The sequence below is a fragment of the Chrysemys picta genome, chromosome 14, assembly GCF_011386835.1.
Source record: "Chrysemys picta bellii isolate R12L10 chromosome 14, ASM1138683v2, whole genome shotgun sequence".
NCBI classification, from domain to species: domain Eukaryota; kingdom Metazoa; phylum Chordata; order Testudines; family Emydidae; genus Chrysemys; species Chrysemys picta.
The window spans coordinates 24843932-24858706 of NC_088804.1; the positions used below are offsets into that span (position 1 = coordinate 24843932).

The 14775-nt window shown below is 41.2% G+C and overlaps 1 protein-coding gene across 19 annotated transcripts in view; it reads left to right on the forward strand.

Moving 5' to 3' along the window:
• Positions 1-14775, forward strand: part of TDRD12 (tudor domain containing 12) — a 153924-nt gene that overhangs the window by 122555 nt on the left and 16594 nt on the right. For 17 of the 19 annotated variants that reach the window (XM_065567160.1, XM_065567159.1, XM_065567165.1 and 14 more), the window contains 5 exons: positions 1317-1456; positions 3408-3462; positions 13329-13442; positions 13539-13692; positions 13796-13862. In XM_065567160.1, the coding sequence (XP_065423232.1) occupies positions 1317-1456; positions 3408-3462; positions 13329-13442; positions 13539-13692; positions 13796-13862 (530 nt within the window). The remainder of the gene's footprint in view (positions 1-1316; positions 1457-3407; positions 3463-13328; positions 13443-13538; positions 13693-13795; positions 13863-14775) is intronic. The other 2 variants (XM_065567171.1, XM_065567169.1) reach the window with 1 other exon arrangement.

Consider the following 14775-nt stretch of genomic DNA (forward strand, 5'->3'; position numbering starts at 1 on the left):
CCCATCCCATCACTTCCCTTCTTAATCCAATCACCCATTTTGAGAAATCCTATCAAACGCAAGCTCTCAAAAGATCTCACATCTTTTGGATATAAAAATCATACAATTGATTCCCTCAGACTAAAGGTTCTTAAGCGTATACTTTGTATTCTTCTTTGTCCAGAAAGGCACAGGAGGGATCAGAGCTGTCCTAGGTTTCAAGTCTTCAGTCCTAACTAACCCAAAAAATTTAGTGTCAACAAATTTGCTGTTCTTTGCTAGTCTTTTTTTTCCTGATTATTAATATTTTAATACCAGACTAGTATAGGTTCTTGAGGGGCAATGCTATTAATCTCCTTTAGTATTGAAACTGATAATTTATTTCTGCACATGGTTTTGTTTTTTATGCAGTGTTTGTTTCATGACAGAATCCTACCTCTTACTCTGTGCCTTAGATTTTACAAAAGCTAATGTTTGTCACAAAGACTATTTTGTAAACAAAGTAAATTTTATGTGCCTGTTTGTTATCCACTGCTCTGATTTTCTCAAAAACTGTAATAAGTTGGAGGGGCACAATTTTCTAGACCCTGAGCTAGTTTGTACCTATCATATTATATTTTCATAGGCTATTTTGTCTGTATCTGTCAGTTCCTTAAAATGCAAACATTCTGTGGAAACACAGAATTCTGCCTGCCGGAAACCTGCTTGGTCACCTGCCAGCTTGCCCACCTGGCTTTTCGTCAGCATGTGCTTCAGGGTCCCAGCTACTCATCTGGTGAGCTCAGTCTGGAAGTCTTGGAAGTCCCAGGACCCTGAGCACTCTTTGCAAAGTAGTTGGGAGCCTATAAGCTAGGGCTCTTGGCAGAAGTGGATGGAAAACTGTAATTCTGTTTCATGGAGAATCCCAGAAGTTTTGATTTTCATTTCAAATTGGAACAAAACCAGATTTTGAAATCTGTCTTCTACAAATCAGACTTACCATTCTCTGCCTAGCTCAACTGACTACCCTTCAGTCCTTTCATATACAAGCTAATATTAATGATAGGTATCATGGGTATGGTACAGAGTACAGAACAGTCACCGCCACCAAAATAAAAGCTCTTTAATTTTTTGTTTGCTTCAATTTCTGTGGAAAATTTTCCCTAAGTTCAGGAATCCTATGTTGAGTCTTACAGAATGTCAAAAGTGCATATTAACAAGCTTTTACTATGTTTTCAATATATATCAATCAGATATTACTTGGCAAGATATTCAAAGATACTTACAGTATACTACTAACTGCCACATAATAGTGAAGCTTTTCTTATTTTCCGAATGCTCTCTTTTACACCTAAAAGAAGTGTGCCAGAGCAGGATGCGGACAGCCCGCAGAGTGTGCCGGAGAAGGATGTTGCCAGTCCACATAGCTTATTAATGGGAGAAAATTTTACAGACATTTGCAATAGCTCTCAAATGACTTTGGAAAATCATCAGTGTGGTAAGTATTTCAATCATTTTTTGGTAAATTGTGAAAACTTGAAAAACAAATTTCCATAAAAAGATAAAATATAGGTGAAGGTTGAATCTTTAAATTATGGCATCTATTAATTTTCTTTTTACAAAATGCATATTGCCCTACGCATGCTGAAAATTTATGCAATGTGTAAACCTCTTCATTTTCAGTTTAAATGGCTTTTTACCGAAAAAATCCCAGGTTTTAAAAAAAAGTACCATTTGTACCATTTTTCTGATTTTTACTGTGCTTTTGTATTCAGATATATTAAAAATAACTTGTTTTATTAGGAAAATAGAATACATTTCATGAGATACATCTGTTATGATAATACATTAGTCTGTGTGTGTATGCAAAGCTGCCTGTTGAAGTAAAGCTATGTATTAGTCTAGAACAGGGGTTGGCAACCTCTGGCACGTAGCTTGCCAGGGTAAGAACCCTGGCGGGCCGGGCCAGTTTGTTTACCTGCTGCGTCAATGGGGGCAGTGGGAAGCTGCGGCCAGCACATCCCTCGCCCGCGCTGCTTCCCGCAGCCTCCATTGGCCTGGGACAGCGAATCACGGCCAGTGGGAGCCGCGATCGGCCAAACCTGCGGATGCGGCAGGTAAACAAATTGGCCCGGCCTGCCAGGGTGCTTACCCTGGCGTGCCAGAGGTTGCCGACCCCTGGTCTAGAAGATACACACAAGAAACAAACAGGTATGTATGCAAGCTCTGATGTATGTGCTCATCTGAATGTATTGATAAATCTCAAGCCCACTAGTCCCCCTCCCCCCACTGCCATGTGCTGCTCCTGCCCTTTGCCTTGGAGCTGCTCCCAGAGACTCCTGCTTGCTGTGCGGCGGGGGGGAGAGAGGCGGGCTAATGTCAGGTTGTCCCGCTTTGGCCTGCTCCTGCACCCCGCTCATCTCTTGTCCATATAGAGCAGGGCGGGGATACAGATGGAGAGAGACAGACAGCGCTTGGGGCAGCAGCTGCTGTCTCAACTTCCTGATCCACTTAAAAAGACAATGCACTTAAGAGTGGGTCAGCTTACTTAAAGGGGCAGTGTGCATCTCTCTCTCCCTCACACAACGTGTATGTCTGTCTCTGTCTGCTATGCTGTCTCCCCTCCCTCGTGTTTGTGCTGCCTTTTGTGAGAGGCTACGGTTAACAAGAATGTGTTAACCCTTGAGGGCTCAGCTGAATGCTAGTTTATCATTTAGCAGCAAGGCATTCCCTGGGAAATATCCCTCCCTCTTCCACCCTCTAACTTTACCACCTCAACCAAGCTTCACAATCATCATAGCTGTGAACAGTATTAAATTGTTTGTTTAAAATGTATACTGTGTGTATATCTATATAATATATATTTTTTTGTCTAGTGAAATTTTTTTTCCTGGATCCTAACCCCCCCCTCCCCCCCCATTTACATTAATTCTTATGGGGAAATTGGATTCGCTTAACATTTCACTTCAAGTCACATTTTTCAGGAACATAACTACAGCGTTAAGCTTGGTTCTGCTCCCCAAATGCAACCAACTCTTTTCAAATTACTAAATCCCATAATTTGAAGAGTTAAATTCGGTACAGGGATGTTTACTGTTCTAGATTGTTTTAATACCTTTATGGCTGCATGGTGCATTTTTCTTCTTTCGTAGCCTTTTGTCCAATAGTGCCGGGTCTGATTTTGGTACCTTTTAATGCAAAATGTAATAGTTTTCTTTTTAATTAATGATTCATCATAGTTTGTGTGTAAGTTGATTTAAAAACATCCCAAAGTAGTAGTAACCAATCTAAAAGAAAATAAATTTTTGATAATCCTAACTTGGATACCATTGAATTCTCTCTACTTCACCTTGGAACAGACTTCAAAGATGAAATTTACATGATATAGATAACTTTGGTGGAGTAAATTAATACTATATGCTGAATAAAATATTTTGTTTTTAATTTAGATACTATATCTGAACTTAAGAAAGCAGAAGGATCTACACAGCATCATCATAAATGGTACTGGAATTTAAATTTGTATTAATGCAAACTTTTTGTAGTGAGAAAATGTTATGTGCTTGATCTTGTACTTTTTAACGTGAACTTAGTGCTCCTGAAAGATGAGATTTGACAACCCTGATTATTGAAATCTTCAGTTTACCCACACAGCAGGTACAATACAGTGGTAGTTCTAGTTACTCCTCTCTGCTTTCACCAATATGCCCAACCCTGAACTACTAAAGGTGTAAATTTACCACGTTCTTGCCCATTCAGATTTTGATTTATGTTCTGAGACTGCCAATTAAGGATGCCAATTATGTGGTGATCTTTGTCATATAATATCTCCATACTAGGAAGTGGATTGATACAAATGTTCATTTCACATCAGTCAGCAAACTGTCATAAAATAGTATCAGCTTTGGTCACAGCGAGCCTGGGCTGGATTTGAATTGTCAACCTGGATATTAAAGACTTTCTCCCATCAGAAATCCCCTGAGCTGTCAACCCAGTCCTTCCCCACTCATTATTTGTTTCTATTCAGATGAATTGGTTCATTTTCCCTGAAGAGATTATTTCAGAAACATAACTGAAAATGTTGAAACAATGTATGAAAATGTATGAAACAATATAAATGAGCATAGCAATTTACAGTCCATAGAATAAGACCCCTTTCCTTGAATATATACAATATAATTACTGTAATCTTGTGCCAAAGCTAGTTGGATGCAGCAGAAAGATTTTAAAATTGTAATACTTTGGCTGTGAGAGAGGCAAAGAGGAGGTCCTTTTTCTCTACGATTGCATATGCAAAACTCAGGCATCAAAAAGTTTTCAGATTGTGGATAGTCTAGTTCATTCAAATTTGCTGCTGGTTTGTATACCCTATCGTTACGAGATAATTTTGTGATGTTTTGTGGAAAAGATTGATCAGTTATAGTTTGAGCTGTGTACTTTCATGCAGATGAGCAAGATCCTGGGGGCATTAATGCTAAATCCTTTGTGAGTTTGAGTCAAAGTTGCTCTTTGAGATACTGTAGCTGCTGAGAAAAACTTGTGCCACAACCTGTGCCTTGGACCCTTATTCTTCCTGACTATTAAAAGCCAGCAAGTATAATTGATTATGAGGTGTTTTTGACTGATTTGCAGACTTTGGTGAGAGTTGATGGATTTCTCCTTCAGTGGCTTCTTTTTCTCTTAGAAACATCTTAGTGGTTAGTTGGGGAAAATAGCTACTCTTCTGTACAAACTCATGAGTGTCATATTGCAGGGTGCTATTGTCATTCTTATTCAGTGTGCATGGTGAGGCTATTGGTGAAAGTCAGTGATAAGAAATGGGGGCATGACATTTTCAGATGCAGACCACACTTTGTCTCACTCTTGTCTAACTCTGACATTGCAGTTGAGGGCCTTTGCCTATGTCTAATGGAGATTGGGGAGTGGATGACAGGTGACTGGCTGAAGCTCAATCCAAACATGACTGAAATGATCATTAAACCATAGAAATTAAAGGCAGGGAGGGGACCTCAGTAGGTCATCTAGTCCAGCTCTCCATGCCTAGGGAGGACCAAGTTTACTTAGGCCGGCCCTGATAGGCATTTGTCCAACCTGTTGTTAAAAGCCTCCAATGACAGGGATTCCAAAACCTCCCTTGGAAGCCTATTCCGGTACTTAACTATAGTTATAGTTAGAAAGTTTTTCCAAATATCTGACCTCTGTTCGTTGCTGCAGATTAAGCCTGTTATCACTTTCATAGATTCTAGGGCTGGAAGGGACCTCGAGAGATCATAGAATCCAGTCCCCTGCCCTCATGGCAGACCAAATACTGTCTAGACCATCCCTGATAGATATTTATCTAACCTACTCGTAAATATCTCCAGAGATGGAGATTCCACAACCTCCCTAGGCAGTTTATTCCAGTGTTTAACCACCCTGACAGTTAGGAACTTTTTCCTAATGTCCAACCTAAACCTCCCTTGCTGCAGTTTAAGCCCATTGATTCTTGTTCTGTCCTTAGAGGCTAAGATGAACAAGTTTTCTCCCTCCTCCTTATGACACCTTTTTAGATACCTGAAAACTGCTATCATGTCCCCTCTCAGTCTTCTCTTTTCCAAACTAAACAAACCCAATTCTTTCAGCCTTCCTTTATAGGTCATGTTCTCAAGACCTTTAATCATTCTTGTTGCTCTTCTCTGTACCCTCTCCAATTTCTCCACACCTTTCCTGAAATGCGGTGCACAGAACTGGACACAATATTCCAGTTGAGGCCTAACCAGCGCAGAGTAGAGCGGAAGAATGACTTCTCGTATCTTGCTAATGACACACCTGTTAATGCATCCCAGAATCATGTTTGCTTTCTTTGCAACAGCATCACACTGTTGACTCATAGCTTGTGGTCCACTATAACCTCTAGATCCCTTTCTGCCATACTCCTTCCTAGACAGTCTCTTCCCATTCTGTATGTGTGAAACTGATTGTTCCTTCCTAAGTGGAGCATTTTGCATTTGCCTTTATTAAACTTCATCCTGTTTACCTCAGACCATTTCTCCAATTTGTCCAGATCATTTTGAATTATGACCCTATCCTCCAAAGCAGTTGCAATCCCTCCCAGTTTGGTATCATCTGCAAACTTAATAAGCGTACTTTCTATGCCAATATCTAAGTCATTGATGAAGATATTGAACAGAGCCGGTCCCAAAACAGACCCCTGCGGAACCCCACTTGTTATACCTTTCCAGCAGGATTAGGAACCATTAATAATTACTCCGAGTATGGTTATCCAGCCAGTTATGCACCCACCTTATAGTAGCCCCATCTAAGTTGTATTTACCTAGTTTATTGATAAGAATATCATGCAAGACCGTATCAAATGCCTTACTAAAGTCTAGGTATACCACATTCACCACTTCTCCCTTATCCACAAGACTTGTTATCCTATCAAAGAAAGCTATCAGATTGGTTTGACATGATTTGTTCTTCACAAATCCATGCTGGCTGTTCCCTATCACCTTACCACCTTCCAAGTGTTTGCAGATGATTTCCTTAATTACTTGCTCCATTATCTTCCCTGGCACAGAAGTTAAACTAACTGGTCTGTAGTTTCCTGGGTTTTTTTTATTTCCCTTTTTATAGATGGGCACTATATTTGCCCTTTTCCAGTCTTTAGGAATCTCTCCGGTCTCCCATGATTTTCCAAAGATAATAGCTAGAGGCTCAGATACCTCCTCTATTAGCTCCTTGAGTATTCTAGGATGCATTTCATCAGGCCCTGGTGACTTGCAGGCATCTAACTTTTTCAAGTGATTTTTAACTTGTTCTTTTTTTATTTTATCTTCCAAACCTACCCCCTTCCCATTGGCATTCACTATGTTAGGCATTCCTTCAGACTTCTCAGTGAAGACCGAAACAAAGAAGTCATTGAGCATCTCTGCCATTTCTAAGTTTCCTGTTACTGTTTCTCCCTCCTCACTGAGCAGTGGGCCTACCTTGGTCTTCCTCTTGCTTTCTATGATTCTATGATAAAAAGTCGTCTTGTTTCCCTTTATTCCTGTAGCTAGTTTGAGCTCATTTTGTGCCTTTGCCTTTCTAATCTTGCCCCTGCATTCCTGTGTTGTTTGCCTATATTCATCCTTTGTAATTTGTCCTAGTTTCCATTTTTTATATGACTCCTTTTTATTTTTTAGATCATGAAAGATCTCGTGGTTAAGCCAAGCTGGTCTTCTGCCACATTTTCTATCTTTCCTACCTAGCGGAATAGCTTGCTTTTGGGCCCTTAATAGTGTCCCTTTAAATACTGCCAACTCTCCTCAGTTGTTTTTCCCCTCAGTCTTGATTCCCATGGGACCTTACCTATCAGCTCTCTGAGCTTACCAAACTCCGCCTTCCTGAAATCCATTGTCTCTATTTTGCTGTACTCCCTTCTACCTTTCCTTAGAATTGTGAACTCTATGATTTCATGATCACTTTCACCCATGCTGCCTTCCACTTTCAAATTCTCAACGAGTTCCTCCCTATTTGTTAAAATCAAATCTAGAACAGCTTCCCCCCCAGTAGCTCTTTCAGCCTTCTGAAATAAAAAGTTGTCTGCAATGCAGTCCAAGAACTTATTGGATAGTCTGTGCCCTGCTGTGTTATTTTCCCAACGTATATCTGGATAGTTGAAGTCCCCCATCACCACCAAATCTTGGGCTTTGGATGATTTTGTTATTGTTTAAAAAAAGCTTCATCCACCTCTTCCACTTGGTTAGGTGGCCTGTAGTAGACTCCTAGCATGATATCACCCTTGTTTTTTTTACCCCTTTTAGCCTAACCCAGAGACTCTCAACACTTCCGTCTCCTATGTCCATCTCCACCTCAGTCCAAGTGTGTACATTATTAATATATAAGGCAACACCTCCTCCCTTTCCCCCTGTCTATCCTTCCTGAGCAAACTGTACCCATCCACACCAACATTCCAATCGTGTATTATCCCACCAAGTTTCAGTGATGCCAACAATGTCATAGTTGTATTTATTTATTAGCACTTCCAGTTCTTCCTGCTTATTACCCATACTTCTCGCACTTCTCCTACCTTTGGTGGACACAGAACATTCGATCATCGGCCTGTTTATAACGTCTCTAAACATATTTGAAGACTGTTATCAAGTCCCCCGCAGTCTTCTTTTCTCAAGACTAAACATACCCAGTATTTTTGACCTTTCCTCATCGGTCAAGTTTTTAAACCTTGTATCATTTTTGTTGCTGCCCTCTGGACTCTCTCCACTTTATCCACATCTTCCTTAGTGTGGTGCCCAAAATTGGACACAGTACTGAAGCTGAGGCCTCACCAGCGCTGAGTACAGCGGAACAGTTACCTTCCAGACCTTGCTTATGTCACTACTGTTAATACGTTACAGAATATTAGCCTTTTTCATAATTGCCTCACATTGTTGACTCGTACTGAATTTGTGATCCGCTAAAACCTGCAGATCCTTTTCAGCAGTACTACCACCTAGCCAGTTATTCATTTTGTAGATGTGCATTTGCTGTTTTTCTTCCTAAGTGTAGTTCTTTGCACTTATCTTGATTGAATTTCATCATTTCAGACCAATTCTCCAATTTGTCAAGGTCACTTTGAATTCTAGTTCTGTCATCCAGAGTGCTTGCAGTCCCTCCCAGTTTGGTGTGATCTGCATATTTATAAATGTACTCTCCACTCCATTATCAAAGTCATTAATGAAAATATTGAATAGTACTGGACCCAGAGCTGACCCCTGCAGGGTCCCACTACATACACCCTTCCAGTTTGACAGCAAACTACTCTTTGAGTATGGCATTACAACTAGTTGTGCACCTACTTTATAGTAATTTCATCTAGACCACATTTTTCCAGTTTGCTTTTGAGAATGTCATGCGAGACTGTCAAAAGCCTTACTAAAATTAAGATATGTCACGTCTGCTGCTTTCCCTCTATCCACTAGACCAGTAACACTGTCAAAGAAGGAAATTAGATTGGTTTGGCATGTTCTTGATAAATCCATGTTGGCTATTAAGGATTACGCTATTATCCTTAGGTGATTACAAATTATTTGCTTAATAATTTGTTCCAATATCTTCCCACGTATTGAAGTTCGGTCCATGCTGGAGCTCTTTTGCGATTCTGGGACTCCATGGTCACCTCTGTTGATGAGCTCTGCATGGTCACCTTTGCTGATCAGCTTGCCATGCTTTCCAAACAGGAAACGAAATTCAAAAGTTTGTGGGGCTTTTCCTGTCTACCTGGCCAGTGCATCTGAGTTGAGAGTGCTGTCCAGAGCGGTCACAATGGAGGACTCTGGGATAGCTCCCGGAGGCGTCTAATTGCATCCACACTACCCCCAAATTCGACCCAGCGATGTTTATTTCAGTGCTAATCCCCTTGTTGGGGAGGAGTACAGAAATCGATTTTGAGAGCCCTTTAAGTCGACAAAAATGGCTCCGTCGTGTAGACGGGTGCAGGGTTAAATCGATCGAACGCTGCTAAATTTGACCTAAACTCGTAGTGTAGACCAGGGCTAAGATGTTGAGCAGTGTGATGGGGCAAGGCCGGATGGCTATAGGAAAGTAGTGAGAAACAGGTATGTTAGCCTGAGGCTAAACAAATCCCTGTTACCATGGTAACCAAATGGCAGTTGCTCCAAGTTAATCAAGACACCTGGGGCCAATTAAGATTCTTCCAGAAAGCAGAGGAGACAGCTAGGTTGATTAGGACACCTGAAGCCAATCAGGGGCTGGCTGAAACTAGTTAAAAACCTCTCAGTTAGTCAGGGAGGCGCGCATGTCAGGAGCTGTGAGAGGAAGTTGCGCTGTTGGGGGAAAAAAAGAAAAAGAGAGACTGAGCAGTACACACCATATCAGGCACAAGGAAGGAGACCCTGAGGTAAGGGTGAAGTGGAGCTTGAGGCAGCGGCGGCAGCTGTGGGGAAGTACCCCAGGGAATTGTACGCATCCTGTTTCTAAAAGATCTGCTACCGTAGCTGATACTATTAGGGTCCCTGGGCTGGAGCCCGGAGTAGAGGGTGAGCCCAGGCTCCCCCCTTCACGCCCCTTGATTAATCACTGAGACTGAGGGTACGTCTTCACTTACCGGAGGGTCCGGCGGCAGGCAATCGATGTTCTGGGATCGATTTATTGCGTCTGGTTAAGACGCGATAAATCGATCCCGGATCGATCCCGGAAGTGCTAGCCGTCGACGCTGGTACTCCAGCTCGCCGAGAGGAGTACGCGGCATCGACGGGGAAGCCTTCCTGCCGCGTCTGGACCCGCGGTAAGTTCAGGCTAAGGTACTTCGAATTCAGCTACGTTATTAACGTAGCTGAATTTGCGTACCTTAGTCCGAAGTGCGGGCTTAGTGGGGACCAGGCCTGAGAGACAACAGAGACTGTGCAAGGGAGGATAGCTTCTCCTCACCTCCCTCGATTGCTTATGATGAAAATGGCTCAGTAGGCTCTGACCCCTGCCTCTAGAGAGAGGAGGGCTATGTGGAGGGTCACAGTGAGCCTCTGAGGCTAGCAAAATCTGCGGGATCCACGAAGACAAGGATAGAGCTTTGTCACAGCAGGTTTCCCCACTGTTATCCCTCTTGTTGCTCCTGTTTTTATGTCTACCTTTTTTATGCCTACTTGTGGGCTTTGTCACCTTTCCTTTTTTAACCTAATTTAAAGTCTTCCTTGGTAAGGTGGTGTATGGAGATGCTCTTCTCCTTGTTGGTTAAGTGGGCCTATCTTTTCCTAGCAGTCTTCCTTCCCAGAGCAGCATCCCATAGTTGAGGAAGCCAAAGCCTTCACATCAACATCATCTGCAGAGCCATGCATTCGTCTTCAGGCTCTGTTTATCCCTGCCTAGCCCCTTATCGTCAGCCAGGAGGATGAACAGAAACACCACCTGCACCCCTGATTCTTTCCCCTTCACACCCAAAGCCCTGTTGTCACTACTGACCTGTCCAGGGTCGTACCTGGCAGTTTCGTTACTGCCCGCTTGGATGAGCAGCATGGGGTAACAGTCAGAAACAGATGAGCCTCAACAATCTTTGACAGTAGGTTGGGAGAAGCAGCCTGAGGAGATTGTAGACATCAGTCCCACAGATTAATAGTGTTTGTCTGTCATTAGTTACCCAGGTTCACAACTTTGGGGTGGTTTTGAATCAATGGCTCTTGTTGGATAGGCACTTTACAACAGTAATCAGGAATATGCATTTTCTATCTGTTCCTGGTGAAGAAGTTATGACCTTGCCTTTCAGATGTGGACTCTGCTGGTGGTGGTCATGCCTTTGTCACCTTAAGATTAGATTATTGCAGTGCACGCTATACCTTAAATTCATTTTGATACTGAAGGTGGTGCAGAATATAGCAGCCTACTTAGTAAAAGGTGTACGTCACAGGAAGTGCATGAGCCTACTGCTCCCTGATCTGCACTGGCTGCCTTTCCTCTTCTGGAAGGGGTTTAAGGTTTTGACCTACAAAGCCCTAAATGTCGTGGGACCAGCCTACATGAAATATTGACTCCCCCCACTTGTCACGTGATGATGAGATCAGCAGAGGTGCATGAGCTTGACTGTCCTCCTTCGCTATAATGGGGAGAGTGGGATGGTGGGTAAGGCATTCTTTCTTGAAATCACTTTGACTTTGCAATTTGCTGCCTCAGTCTCCTAAATACAAAAAAGCCTGCCTCCACGTCACTCTGAAAAAGACTTTTATTTGCTAGGGCACATTTTTCAAATCTCTGTGCATGTAGATCCCACTCTGGGTGTGCATATGTATTCTACACAAGAGTCTGGAAAGTTTTTTTTTCAGCAGTGACCACTGGGGGTCATGCCCCTGCATTTCCACTCCTGAGGGCATAAAGGGTGGAGCAACCCTGTCCACTCCCCAGTTCCTTCTGACTGCCCTTTGGCAGAGGTGTGGACAACTGAATGTCCCACCTACATCTCTTTAACTGAGTTTAAGATAATTCCTATAAATATTTAATCAGTAGTATTTAGTTTTTTCAATGTTAACAGGCCACTCTACCTTGAATGGTCCCTTACAATATGTGCTAACTATTTGTGCCAAACAATCTGTTCTACCTTGCATTTTGCTGTGACACTTGGATCATGGACTCTCACTACTCTGGAGTCGTCCTCCCTCAATTGATATCACAGATTCAAGCTAGCCCTCAAAACTCAGTGAGGCTCTGTGTTTGGCTATTAGGCCACATGACATTGTTAACTTACGTGATGCCATTTGCAAGATTCAGACTAAGTCAGGATTATCTTTGGGTTCCATTAAAGTGCACTTGACAGCAGTCTCAGCCTGTCATCCACCAATAGCAGGTTCTTCAATTTCTTTTCGCATCGAGTAGTTGCAAGATTTCTAAAGGGTTTGAATCAGATGTTTCCTCCAGTTTGGATGATTTCTCCTCCTTGGGCTTTAAATCTCCTTCTTTAGTTGTTAATGGTTGTTGTGGTAGCAAGACCAAAGGGAGACTGATCTCAACTCCAAGATTGTCTAAACGGATCGTTGACTATATCAGGACAGTGTGTTAATTTAATTAACTAGATCTTCCAGTGCAAACAACCAGAATCTTGTAGTCTTCAGCAGCATGTTTCATTTAAGTTTCAGTAATAGAAATCTGTAAAGCAGCAGTGTGTTCTTCGGTCCATACATTTGCCAAACATTACTCACAGATGGTAGCATCAAGAGTAATTGCCCAGGTTGGCAGGGTGGTTCTCAGTCCTTATTCGGATGATCTCCAAGCTTCCATCTCCGGATAGTAAAACTGTGGCTAATCACTGTGAGTGGGAGCCATACGCACAGAGACTCAGAAGAAAGCACAGTTGTTTACCTTACACTCATTATGTTTATTCAAGATTTTCTGTGCATGTGGATCCCACAAATGATCCTCCATCCCCACATCTAAGAGTCTTCCCATCTGGGCTCTGGGTAGAGAAGGGACTGGGGAGTGGGTGGGGTCATTCCGCCCTTTTTGTCCTTGGGAGATGGAATCTGGGGGCATGCATGGCACATGCATGATCCCTAATGGACACTGCTAGATAAAATTTTCTGGACTCCTGTGCAAAGGGTGCACGTGCTCCCAGAGTGGGATCCACATGCACAGAACATCTTGAAGAATCAGTTTTACTATAAGTACAGTAACCATCTTTTTCTGGAGGAGAGGGTTTGAAATGGGGTTTTGAGTAAAGTGACAGGGTATATTTAATTGTTATACTTGCTGGGTGGTATGTTAACCTTTCTTTCTATTTTTTTTATCATGCTGGGTGATATTCCTATTGATCATGAGTTCAATTGTTGTTAGTATGCCTAGAACTTTTGTATGTGTTCATATTTTAAATTGAAATACGTTCAGTTTAACTAGTCTTTTTAAAATTTTAGTTTCTATCCAGAAATAAAATGGTTTCAAAAGGAAGATACTGTTACCATGAAGATAAAATTAAGAAATATACGTGACTATAAATGTGATTTTTTTGGAGACAAGGTTGTATTCAGGTAGGTTCAAAATGTCATACATAGCCAAATAAAATGTCTTACCAGCTTCCATTTCATTTACCAAAAAAAGCTAACAATTTTGTTTCAACAATACAGTGCTTTTTCAGGAGACAAATTTTATGTGGCTGACATGGAGTTGCATGCAAACATACTTAAAGGAAAGTCTGTTTGTGTGATTAAGAATGAAGAACCTGTGATTATCCTTGCAAAAGACAAGAAGGAATTTTGGTGCCGTCTACTAAAGCATAAGGTGAATTATAAATATCAATTAAAATATGTATTTACTGTTCTTAAAGTATTAACATTATGTATTGAAATATATATATAGTTAGCAGTTGTATTTCTGTTAACAGAATCCTAATGTGTCTTTTGATTTTGAACACTGGGAAGATTTTGAAGATAAAAGCCCCTTTCCTGTTGGTAAGACATTAACAAATATCAGTGTTAACATAAATTTGTTAGCAAATTATTAAGTCATTAATGTAATTTAATTTAAGTTTACATACGGCTGTTTACCTGAGAATAGGTAGTTCTCACTCCTAGAAACATTAGTGTTTATAGAAAACCTTTTGCTAGCAGAGTGATTTTTTTTGCCTGTGTATAGTTAATTATGGTCATGTACATTGCAGTTTAGATAATGTTTTTAGAGTAACTTTTTAAAAGATCATTCAGTACTTATTTTTTCCTGCTCATATTGCTCAAGCAATCTGGACTAGTAGGATTCTGTTATATAGATATTGATCTCAAAGACCTAAAGAGTTAAACTCTCTCACTATCCAACATTAAGCAGTGATAGATAGGTTTGAAGTTTATTTTTTTCTAAGAACTTTGATTTACTCGGTTACTTGGCAAATACCCAAAAGCATTCATTCAAGTTGAAAATTTGTTGATTAAACTCAAGAAAATGAGGAATTAAAACGAGCTTTTATATTGAAACTATAATTATGCAGAACAAACTTATTCCCTACTAAAAGTCTCTCTCCTTTTGGAGTCAAAATATCAGTCTCTTATTTTAATTTCTTTTTAGAGGAAAGGGTTAATTTCACTCTCACTCCTGATGTGGGAAGGACATTTACTTACCCTGTTTTAAACAGGCAGACACAAGATGGATGAGAGAGAGGATAGAAAAGATCAGTGAAATACAGCTTTTGTTGATGTTTTAGGAACACTGGACTGCAGGTTCAGGTGGGTGGGTGCTTTGGCTGGCAAATAGACCACGACACCTGCTGCTAGGACCCTGGTTCAAATTCTGGTCAGGGATGTCATCTGGCTGGGTCCTTTCTCCTTAGTCAAGGAAGACTTGGATAAATAGTTGATTTTAAGATTCAGTGAA